The following is a 20,816-nucleotide window of genomic DNA, read 5'->3' on the forward strand; positions in this document are numbered from 1 at the left end:
CAGGGCTCGAACCCGTGTCCCCTGCATTGGCAGGCAGATTCTCAACCACTGCGCCACCAGGGAAGCCCTATTTTATACATATTAATGTATATATGTCAATGCTGCATTTAAAATTATATCAGAATAAAAAATTACAAATACACTTCTAAAATGAAGGTGAAATAGCAGAAGGAAGATCTAAACCCACACATCTGTGAGTCCAAGTCTTCGTACGTGCCATTTTTTTTTTTTAATTTTATTTATTTATATTTTTGGCTGTGTTGGGTCTTCGTTTCTGTGCGAGGGCTTTCTCTAGTTGCGGTGAGTGGGGGCCACTCTTCATCGCAGTGCGCGGGCCTCTCACTGTCGCGGCCTCTCTTGTTGCGGAGCACAGGCTCCAGACGCGCAGGCTCAGTAGTTGTGGCTCACGGGCCCAGCTGCTCCGCGGCACGTGGGATCTTCCCAGACCAGGGCTCGAACCCGTGTCCCCTGCATTAGCAGGCAGATTCTCAACCACTGCGCCACCAGGGAAGCCCAAGACTGACTTTTTGCAATTGCTCAGGTCAAAAGCTTAGGAGTCATTATTATTTGATTTTTGGCCGGCACCACACGGCTTGTGGGATCTTAGTTCCCCGACTGGGCCCTCAGCAGTGAAAGCACAGACTCCTAACCACTGGACTGCCAGGGAATTCCCTAGGAATCATTACTGATACGCGTCTATTTATTTCTCCCACATCCTTCATCTGACCTGTTAGCAAATCCTGTGAGCAGTTCTCTCAACACACATCGAGAAGCTGATCACCGCTCACCCACCTCCACCTCCCATCCTAGTTCAAGCCATCGTTATTTTCACCCGCATTTCTGCAACAGCTTCCCCACTGGTCTCTCCCTGCCTTCCCTTCTGCTTCAGTCCATCCCCAACACAGAAGCCACAATAAACTGTTGAAACAAAAGTCAGATCGCCTCACTCCTGTGCTCAAAGCCCTCGATAGGATGGAATATTATTCAGTCATGAGAAAGAGGAAATCCTGCCATTTGTGACAACATGGATGGAACTTGAGGGCCTTGTGCTAAAGTGAAATAAGCCAGACAGAGGAAGACAAACACTGTTACGATCTGTATGTGGAATCCGAAAAAAGCTGAACACGTAGAAACAATGTAGATGGTGGCTGCCAGGGGCTGGAGGGTTGGGAGATGCTGGTCAAAGGGTACAAACTTCCAGCTATAACATGAATAAGTTCTGGGGATCTAACGTCCAGCATGGAGACTACAGTTAACAATACTGTATTTTATACTTAGCAAGGCAAATAGATCCTAATTGTTCTCACCACACGCAAAAATAATTATATGAACAGATGGAGGTGTTAAATGATCATAGTGTGATAAGTGTATCAAATCATCACGTTGTACTTACACAATGTTATATGTCAATTACAGCTCAATAAAGCTGGGGAAAAAACCCCTCTAGAGGCTGTCCACCTTACTCAGAGTAAAAAAAAAAAAAGACTTGGAGAAAAAGAAACTAAGGGAAAAATTTAACAGATGGCATTTGTCAGCATGTAGTGGGAGTGAAGTTTTTCTTTTAGCAGATGGATGGCCATTCTTATAACCACTCCATGATTTCTCCGTTATCATGAGAATTTTAAATAAATAGCATCCACCAATTAAAAATTTTATCTTCGAGCAGCCCCTGGAAGGGGAAGAATATTTAGTGTATTCTGCATTTATCGAATGAAATGGCCAACTGACAAATCCTAGATTTAGTAATCTTCAGAGAAATAGGACAGAAAAAGGAGGAAAAGTTTTCACTTTTAATTTTTCACATTTGTGTTAAAAAAAAATCATCCTATTGGGTAGAATTTGAAAAAGGCGTGATTTTAAGAATTCAAAACAGACAGTGAAAAGAATGTAGGAATTAATAAAGTGTTTGCATCCACTGAAACCTCAGAGGGATTCAGATTTTCCGAGGATACAAGGGTCCAAGCCTCAGTCTGTTCCTTCACAAATGAGGTGGATAGTGATTCAGAACACCTACTGCCCTCTGTAAAAACACACACGCAGTGTCACCCTGCAGTAGCTGCAGAATGCAGCTCTGGAGCAGGGAAGGTCAAAGGAGTCGTCAGTCTACACACCGTGAGGCTGCTGAGGCCCGTCCTGTGTTAATTCCATACATGAAAGCCTTTCTTATCTCCTTCTGCATTCTACACACTGTCATAGATTAAAACTTTCAAGGTTAATTTCTAACCACTTAATTATGAAGCAAAATGATTTCATCTGCATCCTCCTCCTGCCCCTCCTCCCAACCCTGGGGACAGTTTCCTCCTTTTATAGTTTGCATTCTCTTTTATGAATGAAATAAGAAAGAACTGATCATAGAGACGGTTTGTTGTTTCAAGCATCAAGAAGAGTGTCCCCACAGGCCAAATCTTCGTGGGATCCACAGAAAAAGACCTCTTATAGCACCAGAAGGCTGCAGAGAAACGTGCAAGGTCACTTCAAACTTCCCAGCTGCCAGCAGTTAACACACAGGGGAAAATGGGCAGGGGTGCGGGTGCTTCCTGTCTATTTTATCACCACCATCAGCAGGTTATAATTTATTTTGGAAACTGGATTGATGATAGAGGAAACCCAGGAAGAAAATGATCATACCTCTAGAAATGGTGGGAAAATTGAACTAATTTTCTTATTTTTGGTTCTTATCAGTATGAAATTAAAGCTATTAAAATGATTTATTTATTTACTCAGGTATTAGCTCTGTAGGTGTTCTCTTCAGTTCTTCATATAAGCAAAAACTGTAAATCTGTAATAATGAAGATTCTTGCAGGACAAAGTCATTAAAAAAATCCTACTCCAAATCAAATGTTTTGCTCCTTTCCCATTACACTATGCAATGTGGCTTTACTTAATTGGTCTTCAGTAATAATGCAAAATTAACGACCAATGTTATTAGCACTCTGAAAGGCATATATTGTCTTTTTAAAAATTACCGGTTTTCATATAAAATTTGTTCCATCTTTTGTACACTTTCATCAGCGGCTTTCAAACTTTTTTCACCATTATTCACTTTAAGAAATAAATTTTACATAATACTTACACATACACACCCCCAAATACCCTTACAACATGCAGTGTATACTGGTATTTTCTGTTTAATCCTATTCTAGTCCATTCCATTAGAAAAACTGCTGGTAAAGACACTCAATTAATTTCTTCACTAATGGATCACAAAGTGCAGTCTGAAAAACACTTTAGACCATACATCACTTCCTTATTTTGTCAAATAATCAAAAACAGTGAAATTCTGAACCATAGATTACCAGGTAATTCCTACCAGATAACACCTCTTGTTCTGTATTCACTCCGTGGGGCTTCTTTGGAGGTCTGGATTGATGGTGGGTTCAACATTTCAGAGTGGATTTGTGCTCTTTTCTATCAGTTGTCCAGAGGTTCTACCCACCTGGTACCACCCTGGCTTGAGGGTTTTTTTGAAATTGCCCACATGGGGGAGGAATTTGGGCTGAAACCCAAGTATGAGATAACTTGTTATGAGTGCAGGAGAGTACATGTATGTATACTGACATTTTCTACTACACCCAGAACCAAAGTTCAAGACAAGAACTCTTCCTCAGGGCCCCCATGGGGGACACGTCTCAGCCTCATGCATGCTGTGTGTGTGTGCATGTGTTATGCCTCCCTACCCTGGGTTGATCCTGGACTTCATCTCCTGTCTTCTGGGCCCCCTGAGGCTGTGAAAACTGAAGCTTCCAACTTTCATTTAATTTTTTAGACTCTGGGTATATCTTACCCTCTCATCAGTTCATTTAAAAAACCTTTTTTAGTCCAACATTTGGAACAGTTTCTAGCTGGATGGTACATCTTGTACCGTAAGTCTGTGCAGTTATAGAACCAACAATTCTCTCTCAAGTGATGTGAAATAAAACATGTAGAAACATCACTGGGTGTAATTCAGATTTTATTGCTTATTATGTCATTCCATACAACTTTAGGTAAACACGTTGAGAAAATATACTGGGAGTCTTAAACAGATGATGGCAATATTGATGAAAATGTTCAAGTGTTTTACATAAGGTAGTAAGAGGCACCGCTGTCACCATCACCCCCCCGAAATTTGTACATTTCGTATAAAAAGAGTAAAAATAGCTCATTGGCATTTAACTAGCATTATTCTTTGTAATCTATGAACCACGATATGCCTGAATAATTTCAGAATCTTCAGAGCCAAAACAAAGCATTTTCTTCCACTAGCAGACATAGCAGTTTCAGTTTCTTTAAAAAACAAGCAAACAAATCGGCACAACAAAAACTATACACACAACCCCAAAACAAAAAAGTTGGCATATTCCAGTGGTCCTGAATTTTGACGTTTCTATCGTATTAATTCAAGAAATAAAATGTGATTCAGCATTTAAAAATGAGACAAGCTTCTTCACCATAGTTATACTTACTTTATAATTGAAACGATTTAACTGAAGCCAATGTTAACCCAGCAAAAACCATGGATATAACTCAAACTGCTCTTTTGATAAAGAAACTTCTTTAAAAGTTAACTATTCTTTAAAAACTCAGACCCGAGCTGCACAGGTGTAATTGAGGAACCAACAACTGACTCTTCCAGAAACCACAGCAGCAGTTCTAAGTGTTTTTGAAGCTGGGGAGTATATACAGAATCACTGTAAACGGCACATACACATCAGTAACTTCTTGCTAAAACAGCATTTGAAAGACTTCTATGTCTATTTTTACAAAGATGAGCGGGCTGAGACATACATTTGGATACTTGAAAAGAAACAAAGCTTGAAATGTGGTTTTATGTGAAACCACTTAGAAGAACTCAGTTATCAAACAACTAAAAATACACAACAACAGATAAATAGGAATTTATGAAAACCATTATCTCTAACAATATAAAAATTAAATATTAAGGCATCTTTTACTCCCATTTTGGTATATGCAGCAAAGAGAACGGTTTTAAATAGGAACCAGCACTTCTAGTCAAATGCTTTCTAATGTATTTGGCAGATTTGGTTTTTTTTTTATTTTTCTTTCTCCTATCCCACATACCATTGAAAGCTCTCATGATCAAACATCATAACCCAAACCAGAAGGAAAGTATAAACATATTCATTTATTAAAAAGCAGTTCACCCTTGAAAAATAAAAAGGAACTACAAAGAATATTATGTATAAAGTTCAAATACTAGTATTTAAATTTCTCTGAAGCAATTTACGCTTCAGTAATTAAGAGAAGGAAGGGATGAGGACGTACAGACGAGAAGCCTATTCATACGGATCATGCTGTGAACGCACTGTTCACTCAGTCTTCTCCTCCACTGGGATGAGAATTTGAAAAGGGCTTCATACTCCTTTAAAAAAATCACATCCACCAGAATAAGATCACATAAATCAACACCGATGATTTATAATTCCCCATATTTGCCCATTTACAAAGGCCAATTGGCTTCATAAAGTATATTAAACAGTAACATTTTCACCTTTTATTAAGGCAAGTTTGTGAAAGTAATTTAATACAACCAGATCTCTTCATGAACTTTCAGCTTAAAACATTTTTTTACGTAAGAAACATACAAAAAAATGGTTTTATAAAAAGCCACCTCAATACCAGAAAAGAGTAATGAAAGATTTGGAACCCAGTTTACTTTTTAAAGGATGCTCTTCCTCCCTCGTCTCCAATTCCAAGTGCTATTCATCATCTTTAGAGCCAGTTTTGCTTAACTATAAAAAAAGATGAAAGAAATATTCAACAAATTTAAGCTATCATATTATTTGAGTTCACTATTTCCACATCATATCAAAAGTCAACATTTACAGTTAATAGAACAACAGGCAACAAGGTTCAAGTAACTTGCACCATCTACAGCTTCTACCATATGGAAATACTTTTCAACTTTAGCCTCAGCTACTTTAAACAGGATTCTTTGAAAACATAACCTCAACAGAACAAGAGAGGTAAAAAAATCCCTTGAAGCTTTCCAAGAAACAAATCGGAACCACGAGTATACAAAAGGTACCATTTATAAAATGAATGATATTCTTCTATTTTTGTTTTTTTACAAATAATAAATTCTAAAATTTTAAAATTATATAAAACACTTAAGATTTATCATCTGAACTAGGTAATTCTTACAGTTAGTTTTGAAAACGTGATACAAGTCTTAAACTGCGCTTCTCAAACATTTTGGCTCCAGGACCTCTTCCCACTCTTAAAAATTGAGAATCCTAAAGAGGTTTTTTGTTTTTTGTTTTTTAAAATATACATTATACCCACCTGCATGTGAAAGCTGAGAAATTTAATTCATGTAAAAATAACAGGGGCTTCCCTGGTGGCGCAGTGGTTAAGAACCCACCTGCCAACGCAAGGGACATGGGTTCGAGCCCTGGTCCTGGAAGATCCCACATGCTGCGGAGCAACTAAGCCCGTGCGCCACAACTACTGAGCCCATGTGCCACAACTACTGAAACCCGCATGCCTAGAGCCCGTGCTCCACAACAAGAGAAGCCACCGCAATGAGAAGCCCGCGCAACACAACGAAGAGTAGCCCCCGCTCGCCACAACTAGAGAAAGCCCATGCGCAGCAACGAAGACCCAACGCAGCCAAAAAAAAAGTAGATAAATAAAATAAATTTAAAAATAACAATAATGACAACCCAGTCACATTTTAAAAATGAAAAACTGCATTTTCTAAAACAAAAAACCAAAACTTAAAGTGAAGAGTAGTGTTGTTTCACATTTTTGCAAATCTCTTTATTATTGAGCTCAACAGAACATAGCTGGGTTCTCACAAATCTGCTTCTACAGTAAGACAGATATAATGGAAAATGGCCAACAAAAACAGTCCAAGTTAAAAAAAAAAACAAAAAAAACAGTCCAAGTACTAGGAACAAACGGAGTGAACACAGAAATGAACGTACTTAGATCCTAAACCTACTTACTATCTTAGAAAATTCTGGAAAACGCAAGAATATAAAAGCACACATTCCATTAGTGCTCTAATAGGAGAACGTAGTCATGGCATCATCACACTTCATGCAGCCTCTCGTAAATGCCACTGTACATGTGCGAGAGGAAGTGTAAAAAAGGCAAAAACATCTTACTATTTTGATGCAAAGAGTTTGAACCTGATAGTCCCTCCGAGAGGGCCTCCAAAGACCCCATGTGGAAACCACTGGCTTAGAGTAATGGATTCTGAGTCCAAACCGTGTCTAGGTGGTAAGCTCCTTCTTAAAAATCTCTCTCCCATCTCCCAAGCTTACTGGATTATTTGAATTTTACTTTCTTTTCTGGCTTAAAATTCTAATTTATACTAAGAAGGTCTCTCTTAAAAACAAACTGGGCACTTCCCTGGCGGTCCAGTGGTTAAGACTTCGTCTTCCAATGCAGGGGGTGTGGGCTCAATCCCTGGTTGGGGAGCTAAAATCCCACATGCCTCATGGCCAAAAAACCAAAACATAAAAAACAAAAGCAATATTGTAACAAATTCAATAAGACTTTAAAAAATGGTCCACATCAAAAACAAAAACAAAAAAACTGAAAACAACACTTCTGGCTCTCGGGAAAAAGGAGCATCATGATCACTTGAGATGACCCAGATTATTCTCCTTTTCATGCTTGGCTGGGATGCGCCACACCGAAAAGATGGATCCTTACTCTGATTGGGAGACAGCTCCTCTGGAGCAGGCAGCATTTTAAGGGGAGAGCAGACTCAGCTGGTGAGATAAATACAGGTGCACCTGGGACAATGGTAAGTATCCATCACGGATCAGTGGCGGGGGCCCAAGTCAATGAGAGAACGCCAGAGAAGCTTCACCCACACAGATGGCTTGTATAGGGTCAGCCTCTTCCCAGGAAGGCAAGAAGTAGTAAAGGCCGACCTCAAAATTTTGCGGGTTGGGTTCCAGACGACCGCAATAAAGCAAACATCATAATAAAGTGAGACACACGAATTTTTTGGTTTCCCAGTGCACATAAATGTTTACACTATACTGTAGTTTATTAAGTGTGCAATAGCGTGATGTCTAAAAAAACGATGCACATACTTTAATCAAAAAATACTGTATTGCTAAAAAATGCAAACCATCGTCTGACAATGCAGGATTGCCACACACCTTCAATTTGTACAAAACAGTATCTACAAAGCAAGATAAAGTGAACTGAAATAAAACAAGGTCTGCGTGTACTGTGTTTCTTTATTCCAGTTGTGGCTCATGGCTCCCTACTCTCAGGTAATATTTTTGTACTAGATTTTAGAAGCACAAAAATTACTTCAAACAGGTTCTATAGAAAAAGCATCCTATGGCCCAAACAGCTGGCTTCAAAATAAACTTTAAGAATACACTGCTTTTAAATTACCGATACTTGTGGGTCCTCATTAATCCTAATCTTGGATCATATTAATTACTCCACACAGCAGTAGTGACACTAATTGGAATGAAAACTCATTTCACGAAGTCCTAGACAGGGCATTAACTTACTGTATTAAGGATCAGTTGACGAGTAAGGCACAAAAAAAACCAGAGAGAAGAGGACAAAAAGTTCCAAGTGGAAAGTAAACAATTTTCAACAACAAAAACAGAAAAGCTTTCTTGACAACGGTGGGAAATTACATTTAGGGTCTGCCGTAAAAAAAATACTTAACTTCTACCAAGAAATCAAAGCACTCCTTTTCATGACTTGTTTCAAATTCCATATTATCTATAATTTAGAGTCATATTTTAGTACGTCTAGTCTTCAGATGTACTTACATAAACAGGCACACTTTACTGTAGTTATAACTCATTTCTACAGATTTTCCATTATTAAAAAAAGAAAACCTAAAACTGAGGGTGTAGGGAAGAGAAAAATGTGAAAGATATTTCAAAAATACTTACATGCTGAACGTGAAAAAGGAAACAGACATCCCAGTAAAATCCAAAGGTTGAAGGGGAGAAAATGGAAGATATAAATTTCATTACTTGATGGCAATAACTGTAACAATTTTTTGAAGACTGGAATATAAATATTACATACCTTCACCACATCAACCCAGTTCCAACCTCGAGGAAGTTCTCCTTTGTGATCTAAAGGATGAAAACACTAACTTTATATCTAAGACCAATGAGTAATATTTAAATTTAAATAAGATTTTATATACTACTCTACACAACAAATGTATTAAAAATTTAAATAATAAAAGGTCCTTGCTTACTGAAGTGAGAAGTTGTGCCAGTTTGCTCTTTTGTGAGTTAGTGCTCATGCCAGGAAGCAGGCTCAAGACAAGAGGCCTTCTCAACACGTCTGCCTGCAAACCTAAGAGGAGGCCGGGCCAACTTATTTACTAACTGCTGTGCTCTGATAAAATATCCATTTTATAATCTGACATTCTTTAATCAGGGCTTTAACCTGTTGGGAGTGCTTAAAAGCAAGCGCAACCCTTTTATAAGAATTTATAGTTTATGAAGTAATTTCACTCTTTTAATAGAATATTCAAATTTGAAAAATAGTTTAATAAATGCAGTCTAAAAATTTTCAATTTAAAATGTCTTGATTTCCTCTTTGCTTGATATATCTATATATGCCTCATTTTATGAAACTTTCAAAATCTGCATTCAAATCAAGGACACTAATTGTAGAGTAAGAGAAACAGAAACTAACCCTGTGATTCTTATAGGAGAAAAGCTATCATATCACTGGAGCTCAATTTTAGATGCTAATGGCTCTTTTCTCCTTCATGCCAATAAGAATCTTATCTCACTGGTTACTGGTTATAAGGGGGCACGGGGACAGATCACCGATTTTGGTAACCAAAACTTACCCACAATGCCACGACTGTCCCATTAAAGTTTTATTTAGAATGCACGTTTCAAGTCACAAGCTCCTGCACCATACTTATAGGAAGATAAGGACTTTTAGGTGGGCATCACCAAGGAGAGGGAGGTAGGGAGATAGTAATGAAAGGGAACAACTGTAGATCATTATGTGTGAAAGCAACAGTAACAAACTAACTGAAATACATGCTAAAACATTCTGAAAAGAGATGAACCAAAATTCTAAAAAACAGATTGTAATGGCTAACAACTTACTGCTTCAGTTGTTTATACTTTAATGCTGCTTTGACAGTCGGTATAATGGAGTCCCAGATTTTCTATTTCATAAACCAATACGATCTCAAAAAATGTATTTTGAGGGCCAACACGGTTGCTTTCTTTTTATTTTGCCACAAATGACATTAAACAAAACATAAACAACCAAAAACTACCATCACTTTATAAGAGAAAGGGTATTATTTTAAACTTCTTCACCAAAGTAAAAGGGTCACTTCTTTTAATAAAGGGCAGCTTGTAACCATACAGCAATAACACACACATACAGACCTAAGTATACGTACACACTTGTGTATGTGGATAGAAATATCTATATGCACACATGGTAATGTCCTCATTTTCCTTAACTGGGAAAAAAGTTTACAGATTGATGTCAATTTGCAAAGTTTTAGGTTAAATAAAGAAAAAGGACCAAATATATATTCTTAAATCTTGTTGTATAAGTAAGTCAACTACAGACGAAAACATTAAATTATTTATTGTGTTAAGATCTGATGGTATACCAGACTTCATTTCAAATAAAAGCTATATTTCAAAAAAATTTCAAAAATACACTTATCTGTCATAAAGGTAAACAAACAGGAAAATTCCAAACATGTCATACAGGGTACCAGTAGGACACACATCTGTACACTATTCTAATGGTCTACAATCTTCAGACTCATCTATAGTTACTTTGCCACTTTACCTTCTTCTCAAATGTTTATCTCTTGTGGTAAAGTAGTAGTAAATATTTTCAATATACGTCTGTGACCTAAAACAGTCTCTGATCCAAATGTTCCAAGAATGAAGAGTATAGAGAACTAATCTTGTAAATCTAAATATACTTATTAAGCATCCATATCATACCAAAAAGCAATCCAGTTACGTGTGTTACAAAAGAGAAAAAAATAACACAAACCTGTTTTATCTGCCAGCTTACGTTTCTGGGCTTTTGAAAGTTGTTCTTTTTTGTCTTTTTTCTTACTTGATGGGGCTGTGTTAGGAGTTTCAACTGAGATGATATTGCTTATGGACGTCTAGAAAAAAAGAACAAATTCTTAGACTCAAGCCTTAACACTTACTGAATTACACTAAATATGGCTACATCCTGAAATGAGTTGACAATTTTTAGGTTTGTGAAGTAAAAGAATCCTTTATTATTATATTCATTTACTAGATCAGGAACCTTAGCACATTATTGGTTTCACTCTCCTAAAAGTTCACATTGAAGGCCATAATATTAGTTATACTGTTATAACCAGGTCCCTGAGAAACAAGATCTGATACCAGGATTATGCTGAAGCTCTGAAGTGCCAAGGTAATTTTACAATTCAGTTAATGTGCCATTATTTGAAAGTTAAATATGTCCTTAGAAAAATCACATATGCCTACTTAGAACCTCCTGGTTCCCAGAGGAAATGAAGGAAATTTTTTAAATATCTGGGGTCATGTAGTCAGATAGACAAAACTTAAAATGCTTACTACGTGCCAAGCATTGCCATAAATGTTGTACAGCTATCACTGATTTGATCCTTAGTACAATCTCACGAGGTAGATACTATTATAATCCCCATTTTAAAAATAAAAAAACTGAGCACAGAGATTAAGAAACTGCCCAAGGTCACACAGCAAAGGAGTGCATGCTCAGGGCCATGCGGTCTGGCCCCCGGTCCAGGAGGCACGGCCCTCCACTGCTTCTCCAGCTGCATCTCAGTGTCCACTTGTATTCATGGGGAACACGGAAGCCAGAACTGCTTGTGGCCTTTGGTTTACAAGACAAAACGCAACTGATACGGACCACTGAAAGCCTTGGAGTGCATGAGGGGTCTAACACATACCTGCTTAAGGTCATAAAAGATGATTATTTCCTAAAACAGTTCTAGAAATAAAATAATTTTTTCCTATTTAATGAAGTCTCCTTAAGCTGCAACACTTTCCAATTGAACTGTGGCAGGACTACTTACAACTAAATAAGCCTCAAGGAGAAAGTACGTAATTTCGTATGTATTTCAGCACTATGTAAGAAATCTTCTATCTGAGCTTTAGGAAGATGTTAAATAAACTTGAAAAAGTATTTGGTTCTACACGGCTCAGTTTTGGCACACCCATGAAGTATTCTAGGCTTATGTGAAGGGTAAAATCTAGAGAATATAATTTCATTTTTAAAGATAAGTAGACACTAAGAAATCTAAAATTCATTGTTCTTATTTAACTCAGATGTAACCATCATTTTAAATCTAACACAAAGTCTCCCTCCAATTTAAAAAAAATAATAAAATAGTAAAAATGAATTACGAGCAGAGTAAAACCAGAACAAACAAAATATGGCGAAAGTGAATCCCCTGCTCACAGCGGAACAGACAGGACGGTGGTTCTCCATGAGCCGCTCTTTATTGTCCTTGGCATATTCAAACAATGTGTAGGTCATGGCCGTCCCGAGATTCACTTCCACTGCTTCCTGTAACTTGGCTAATATGCTCTGCTTTACAGCTGACGATCTGCAATGCACAAGAAATACATTGCTAAGAGAAAAGTAAAAGAGACAGTTACCCTGCCCCCGCCCCCCAACAAAAAAAACCTCACGAAAACGAAACACTACTCACATGGTGTTGTTAAAAAAGGCGTTCATAGATATGATTGGAGGTGTCTGGGGATAGGTCTCTGTCCAGGAAATCTCTATTAGGAAGGCTTTGGGATCACCGTTTTCACCTATCTGAAGAAAAGGGAAATCTTAGGCTTGTAAAAAGTGCTACAAAGGCAGAATATTAAATGATGATCTTTAAAATGACTTCTTTCCAATGCTCGTGATCAGATCAGTCATGTCATATGTTGAAAAGCTCCGGGGTATGGGCTGAGACCCAGCACAGGGTGAGGGCTCAGTCTTTTATTAGTCTGTCTTTTAACTCACTCCTAGGCTATTTTAACAGCTTTAGCTGATGTCCATGGCCTGTCTCTCTCATCAGCCCTCCAATCTTTTCCAGCCCCCAGATTATGTCTGATACATGTATTTTTTTGTTATATCAAAGCTTTCTGAGGACAAAGATAAGACATCAACTATGGGAACAAGAAGAGAATGGACAAAAACGAAAATCCACAAACTTGAAACACCTCATTTTTGTCTTAAGTTTTCCAATTGCTAAATCATAAGAGGCTTTAAGAACAGGTAAATTGATATGCATTAGCACAATCCCAAGAAAGTAGAAAATGACATGTAAAATTTATAGAAAAAAGGAAAGGGTAGAGAGATAAGGGAAAGGAGTGCCTTAGGCTGGACAGCAGCTCCTGAAAAAGTTTTTAAAATTTTTAGGGACTTCCCCGGTGGTGCAGTGGTTAAGAATCCGCCTGCTAATGCAGGGGACACGGGTTCGAGCCCTGGTCCCGGAAGATCCCACATTCCGCAGAGCAACTAAGACCATGTGCCACAACTACTGAGCCTGCGCTCTAGAGCCCACAAGCCACAACTACTGGAGCCCACAGGCCTAGAGCCCGTGCTCCGCAACAAGAGAAGCCACCGCAGTGAGAAGCCCGTGCACTGCAACAAAGAGTAGCCCCCGCTCGCCGCAACTAGAGAAAGTCGGCGTGCAGCAACAAAGACCCAATGCAGCCAAAAATAAATAAATAAATTTATTTAAAAAAAAATTTTTTTTAATTGAGGTATAACTGACATACATTATACTACTTTCAGGTATACAACATGATTCAATATTTGTATATATTGCAAAATGGTCACCACAATGAATCTAGTTAACATCCATCACCACACACAGTTACAATTTTCTTTTTCTTGTGATGAGAACTTTTAAGATCTACTCTCTTAGCAACTTTCAAAGTACACGATAGGGTATTATCAACTGCAGTCGCCATGCTGTACATTACATCCCCACGACTTATTTACTTTATAGTTGGAAGTTTGTATCTTTTGATCACCTATTTGACCTGAATTTAAGATGTCTTTTCTATTTCTTTTGCTCTTCCCAGCTTTTTATTTCGAAAACTTTTACAGAAAAACTAGAATAGAACAATGAACACTCACTGACACGTATCTTATTCACCACATACCTATTATGCCACCTGCCTTCTCTTTCTTCCACTACAGGACCAACTCCCTTTCCCCAATGTATGTGATTTTTTTCCTTTGGCATTTGCTGAACCATTTGAAAGTAAACTGCAGACGTGATGAAATGTCCTTAAACTAAAGTATCCTGAGAATAAGGACCTTCTCCTTTATAACCACAAAACCATTACCACACCCAAGAAATTCAACATGGATACAAAAATATTATCTAATTATAACTTATATTAAAAGTCACCAATCATATCTAAAGTGTCCTTTAACAAAGCACTCCCTCAACACCCAAATCCATAATCCGTCGAGGATCGTGGATTACATCTGGTTGTCAGATCTCTTTATTCTGTTTTAATTTACAACAGTCCCCAGTACCCAACCCACCTCCTAAATGTCTTTCATGACAAAAAGAACCTAGGCCAGTTTTCTTGTATAAGTCCCCAGATCAGGACTGACTGTTTCCTCTGTTCAGATTCAGACTAAACGGCTTTGGTAAATGGCTTTGATAAAGATACTGGGTAGGCGATGTGGTGTACTCCCCCAGCACCAAATAATGAGGCACATAAGATCTTCCGGAATCATTAGTGGTGATACCAAGTTTGATCACTTGGTTAGGGTGATATTCTCCAGACCTCTTCAATGGAAAGGTATCTTTTTCATTTTGTAATTACGAAGCAATCTGTGGGTGATACTACAAAACCATGTGCATAGCTTGTTTCTCAACAACTTTTCACCCAAAGCTTTCAGTATCCATTAAGGATCCTTGCCTGAAACAATCATCACATTGGTTGTTGCAGAATGATGATTTTCCAATAAAACTATGGAATGATTCACGAATCAGCATCTCATTCTTGCACAGGGCAATGCTAATCTCTTCTGTAGTATTTTTAGTATATGTGCTGCTTTGTGGGTTTTTAAATACTTAATATTAAACATCAGTCAAAAGACTTAAAAAATTTTCACCCCAAATTGTTACTTGACTCACTTTTATTTTCTGACCACTAATGTTTTTATTCACATCTCCTTACCCTCAATCATACCCCACATCAATATAAGGTGAGGCTTAGAAATTATGTCAACTAAACTTCGGGATCTGTTGCTATACTTACCTAAGTTGATTACCTGCATAATGGACGTCATCAGTTTATGCTTGTGTTTTAAGTAGAGATAATTAAAAAGTAATAAAAGAGGTGGGTGGGATGAATTGGGAGATTGGGATTGACATATACACACTAACAGGTATAAAACAGATAACTAATAAGAAGCTGCTGTATAGCACAGGGAACTCCACTGTACAGTGGGAAAAACAAAGTAATAAAAGTTACTTGCTTTATGCAATCACTAAATCCTTACTCAAAGTGTATGTAGAAACAAACTGCCACACGCCTCACACTGTGCGTTACCCAAGAGACAAGACCACTACTGTCTTCAAGGGAGACAGACCTTCAGACAACTCACTAAACTGCAGCACTATGAAAAGTTCCGAAGGGACAGAACATAGCATGAGGAAATGGGGACTATCGATTCTACTCTGAAGTCAGGGGACAGAGAGGAGACGTGGCCCACGTACGTCACAGGGGAGGCTTGGGGCAAGCATTAACGGAGGAGCGGGATGGATGATGGATGCGAGGTGAGGGCAAGAGCAAACAATGTGTCCCAAGACAGAGTATCAATGACAATGCAGGGAAACATTTAACGAGGTATCACGTCTAACAGATGCCGGCGCTAGGAAAGTCTGCAGGCACAGTCCGAAGCAAACAGAAGGCACTGGGTGTCAAGCTGAGGAGTTTCGTCCTCATTCTACAGGAATGGAGAAACCTTTTTAAACAGAGGAGCGGGATAACTCATGCTGTATTTCAGAGAGCCGGCTAGTAGTAGTGGGAGGCCTAGTGGTGAAGCGACACCAGGGAAGCTGCGGTAAGAACGGAAAGGGGAGAGTCACTGAGAAGGCTGCTAACATTGTCTGTGCAGGAACCCAGGGCGTGACCAGGACTCAGCCAGAACCGAACCCCAGGTCCTGTGACTCAGCTCACTGTGTCCAGACGTCACACTCCATTGCCCAGAAATCCATCCTACAGGTCGCATCAGTGTGTCCACCCGACAGGACACACACATGTCCTACGGCATCCTGGAGCCTGTGTGCTCAGTGAGTAGCTGCTGGTGTCAGCACGGACATCTGGGGAAGCACAGGGGACTCTCCCATTGGCTCGGGGACAGGGGCCGTGGCTGGGGAAGCCTGCGGGGACGGCTGGATTCAAACAGAAGGGCCCAGGGCTTAACTCCACTGTTACCTCCGGCCATTAAAAGGCTCTGCTGTATATACGTGGAGTGGTGTAAGGACTGTGGAGCTTGAAAGGGAACTGAGAAGCATTGAGCAGAGAGGGGAGTTTCTAAAAAAAAATAACTATAAGGGATTTACTTCCTGTGAAGTCGATAACAATCATGTGTAAGGACCATTTCTCAAACAATTTATTTTAAATGGTGACAATGTTAACAACCATAAATCCTGCATAAGTCTTTTATAAAAAAAGTTTTCCATACCACCCACTACTACTTAAAATCATTCAGATGAACGGTTTATGTTATTTATTTATAAAATAAAATACTGGTACTCTTCCACGTTGAAAAAGAGTTATAAGCAACCTTTATTTTAAAGAAAAATTGACATTTCACAGACTCATAAAACATTCACGCACATTTCTAATACAGAATTAAGAAAATATCAACTTTTCTTGACTAAATTATAGGGTAGTAAAAAGAATGCTAGACTTGGACTAGAGACCTGGATTTTATCCCCAACATTTATCAATATAAGCTGTGGGAGCTTGGGAAGTTAGGACTGAGACGTTATCTTTAAGATTAGAAGGTAAAACCACATAATTTCTAATGTTTCTTCTGTTTCTAACATTTTAAAATTCTCTTACAATAAAAACGTTTATCTTAGTTTTTAAAAGTTTCTGAATTAAGTTTTCAAAAGTTGAAAGTAACTCATGTCATGGTGATGAGTTTTCATTTAAATGCTTCAGCAAATCCAAAGACATAATAAATGTAAACCACTAAATTGAAAAAAAACAAAACAACACCCGCCCCCAGCATTTTAAAAAGCAACTTTCGTCTTTTCCAACAAAGTAGTAAGTGCTTCTATTCATGCCAGGTCTTACCCTATATTGAAATGAAACCGGACTTAATTCCCGGAAACTTTCATCTCCTTCATAAATAGAACGCAATGCCTCCAGTTCCATCTGAAAGAAATGAATCACATGAGCGTTGTTTAGTCATATAAATGGATTAGAAATAGAGGATCTTTTGTTTCTGGTTCAAGTCCACTCAACAGCATAAAACTTGCCTGACTTACATGGCCTTCGACGTTTATGACCCAGGTGCGTACACTAACACATCACAATCCTAACCCTTTCTTTAACACTATGCGCCAGGCACCGCTAAGCATTTTGCGGTGGATTATCTCACTTAATTCTCACATCAATCCTATGAAGATCTTACTGTTTTCTCCTTCCTACTAGGGAAGAAAATAAGATTCAGTTTAAAGCAACTCCAGAGCCTGTGCTTTCTCACTCTGCTAAAGGCTAGCCTTGGGTAGAAAGAACATTAAACTTGCGGACGAGAAGTATGAAACAGAGTCGTTCCCCATGATTTACACATACTATTTATATTTGTAATCCCTACCACAGAAGCATACAAAACTTGAAAAAACACTTACGGACAATAAAAAGAACTTTTAAAAAATGGTAGTTAGAAAGAGGTTGACAAGTATCTATCCAAGATGGGAAAAAGGACTGCAAGAGAAAATGCAACTAGCAATCCTTGGCTGGAAATACTTCTTCTTTTTTTTTTTTTTTTTTAAATTAATTTATTAATTTATTTTTGGCTGTGTTGGGTCTTTGTTTCTGTGCGAGGGCTTTCTCCAGTTGTGGCAAGCGGGGGCCACTCTTCATCGCGGTGCGCGGACCTCTCACTGTCGCGGCCTCTCTTGTTGCGGAGCACAGGCTCCAGACGCGCAGGCTCAGTAGTTGTGGCTCACGGGCCTAGTTGCTCTGCGGCATGTGGGATCTTCCCAGACCAGGGCTCGAACCCGTGTCCCCTGCATTGGCAGGCAGATTCTCAACCACTGTGCCACCAGGGAAGCCCTGGAAATTCTTCTTATAACGCTGTAGGCTTACAAATGAGAAGACCCCATCACTGTTGTGATTACTGACAAAGACCTCAGAAGAGGTAAAGAAAAGAAAGACTGCACTTCTGCAGATATTTTAGTTTTCAAAAAGATGCATGTTGAGAATTCTACAAACTACAGGATGGTGAGTTTGACCTACATGGACAAATGTTTTAAGACAGATCATTAAAGAAAGAGTTTGCGAGGACCCAGCAGAGTTAAGGAGTAGCCCCTACGACTTGGCAAGAATATGAAAAACAAGATATATGTTCACAACCCTTCTTACGGAGGGTGACTGGATTGGTACATTAGGGAAAGAGACAAAACAGTCTACCTGGACTTCAGCAAGGCCCCATAGGTTTCTCTTGCTACCTTCACAGAAAAAACATATAAGAATTCAAACTGGATCAAGGAATAACTGAGATGAGATTAGAAAAACAACATTACTCAAAATGTAGTGCTACTCCTTCTGTCCTTAATCCTTTCCCATATTTCAATTAAATGACTTGGACAGGAACAAAAATTGGAGGCAGGCTTATCAAATTTGTGGATGACAATTTGATGGGATAGTGAATCATGCTGGCAGCAGAAGAAGAGATTTAAAAGCCCTTTAAAAACAATCTAACAAGATGAAACTTTACAGGGTAAGTAGAAGAACTTGTCCTTAGGTACCTAAACATACAGAGCAGAAGATGAAAGACAACTGCTCTGCATAAACCACTTTAAGGGTTTTTGTTAACAGTAAATCTAACTGTAGAAAACTGCAATGCCCAAATTTTAAAAAAAGAACATAAATAAACTTATAATGTGTCCACAGATACACAATTCCAGAAGAGTGAAGGAACTAAAAGGAATGAACAAATGGAGAAGAGCTGAAAGGAACCAGTTGGTATGAGAGGAGGAGGTCTGAAAAACTGGCCAGGAAAATGGTCTTCAAACATCTGAAAAACAGTCCTGTGGAAGAAGATGCTATTTTACTGTTAAATGGAGATGGCTGGTTCTCACCGCAGGAATTTCAATTCAGTAAATCTGAGCTAGAGTGCAGGTAACTGTTTTTCTAACAACCACCCAGAAGGTTCTAGGCGGTGGTCCACGGGCCAAACTTTGAGAAACCTTACACTATACGCTCCATGCTACACAGTAAGAACTGTTCACGCCTTCTTAGAAACTCAACTGGCAAGACTATTTTAGGGGCTTCCCTGGTGGCGCAGTGGTTGAGAATCCGCCTGCCAATGCAGGGCACACGGGTTCGAGCCCTGGTCCGGGAAGATCCCACATGCCGCGGAGCAACTAGGCCCGTGAGCCACAACTACTGAGCCTGCGCTCTGCAACAAGAGAGGCCGCGATAGTGAGAGGCCCGCGCACCGCGATGAAGAGTGGCCCCCACTTGCCGCAACTAGAGAAAGCCCTCACACAGAAACGAAGACCCAACACAGCCATAAATAAATAAATATTTTAAAAAAATTTAAAGAAAGAATATTTTAGAAGGATTCAGACATCATAGCTTGTTGAATTTTGGGTCTTCTTTAAAGGTAACTTCCAATCCCGAGATTCCATGACACGTGTCACTTGAAAGTGCTAACTTTCAAGCAGTATACTCTAAATGAAAAGTGAACTCCTACTTACAACTCTAATATCATATGATTCAATGTCAAAGTGGCATTTCACGAGAAAATACCTGAGTGTAAACCATACAATTCCGGTAGTACATGGATGGTCAAAACAGACTTCGTATCCGGATACTGGACAACTGTCAGATGGGTACATTAAATGATTCCTTCCACCAAGCAACATGGCCAGAAGACACTAGTGCCATTATTTCCCTGCACCAGAAATTTAACTAACTCAATTAACTTTCTCTACCAGCCAACAGATTTTAAAATGTAAAGGTGATTAGATTCCCAAGGAGCCTAACTCAGAACACAGGCGCTGAACAACGCACGGGATTTAAGGCGAGCCAAGTGCACCGGGTCGCGGGCCAAGGACACTCGCCCTCGTTATCAGGAGACCTGGGGGAACCCCAGGGTTTGCAAAACTCAAAACTGCAGTGCGGGGGAAAGGCAGAGGTGGTCCCCTACCCAGGTAGGCGCGCCGCGCCTCCCCGCGCAAGACACCCGCAAACTTAGGGCGCCTCAGCCAGGCTGTCGCCGTAGAGGCGAGGGCACGTGCGGGGCCGGGGAGGGGCACCGCGCCTGCGCGGGAAAGGATCGTCCACCCGGACTCACCTCCTGGTCCTCGTTGGCACTCATCGCGCCGGTCACGGGGCGCCTCCCGGGCGGACGGCGTTCGCGACAACGAAAATAAAGCGAGGGCAGTGGGCCGAAGGCCGGGGCGTCCCTCTTCCGCGCCTTGGGCTGCTGAGGCACACCCTTAGCACCGCAGACGAGAGTCTCGCGGGTTCCCGATCCCCGGGCAGCGCGAAGCCGTCGGCGGAGGGCTGCAAGCGGTGAGCCGGTGGCCTCCGCAACAGGAGAGCCAGCGAGTCGGAGGAGAGGCAGAAAGG

The 20,816-nt window shown here is 39.6% G+C and overlaps 1 protein-coding gene and 1 non-coding gene across 3 annotated transcripts; both read right to left on the bottom strand.

The window, feature by feature from the left end:
- Positions 1 to 3,935: 3,935 nt before the first annotated feature.
- On the bottom strand, positions 3,936 to 20,811 carry RWDD4 (RWD domain containing 4). 2 transcript variants are annotated; one of them, XM_068532226.1, is made up of 8 exons: positions 20,539 to 20,811; positions 17,307 to 17,387; positions 12,683 to 12,792; positions 12,430 to 12,577; positions 10,999 to 11,116; positions 9,025 to 9,074; positions 5,657 to 5,732; positions 3,936 to 5,362 (listed from the first exon to the last, which is right to left on the bottom strand). In XM_068532226.1, the coding sequence occupies exons 1-7, from the start codon at positions 20,560 to 20,562 to the stop codon at positions 5,700 to 5,702; spliced, it is 564 nt and encodes a 187-aa protein (XP_068388327.1). In that variant the 5' UTR covers positions 20,563 to 20,811; the 3' UTR covers positions 3,936 to 5,362; positions 5,657 to 5,699. The 2 variants fall into 2 exon arrangements, with proteins under 2 accessions (XP_068388327.1, XP_068388326.1); XM_068532225.1 differs by having other exon boundaries at positions 3,936 to 5,732.
- On the bottom strand, positions 14,960 to 15,067 carry LOC137756128 (U6 spliceosomal RNA). Its single transcript, XR_011072185.1, has one exon. It is a non-coding gene; the product is annotated as a U6 spliceosomal RNA (small nuclear RNA).
- Positions 20,812 to 20,816: the final 5 nt, after the last annotated feature.

This window comes from Eschrichtius robustus, chromosome 21 (genome assembly GCF_028021215.1).
Source record: "Eschrichtius robustus isolate mEscRob2 chromosome 21, mEscRob2.pri, whole genome shotgun sequence".
NCBI lineage: Eukaryota > Metazoa > Chordata > Mammalia > Artiodactyla > Eschrichtiidae > Eschrichtius > Eschrichtius robustus.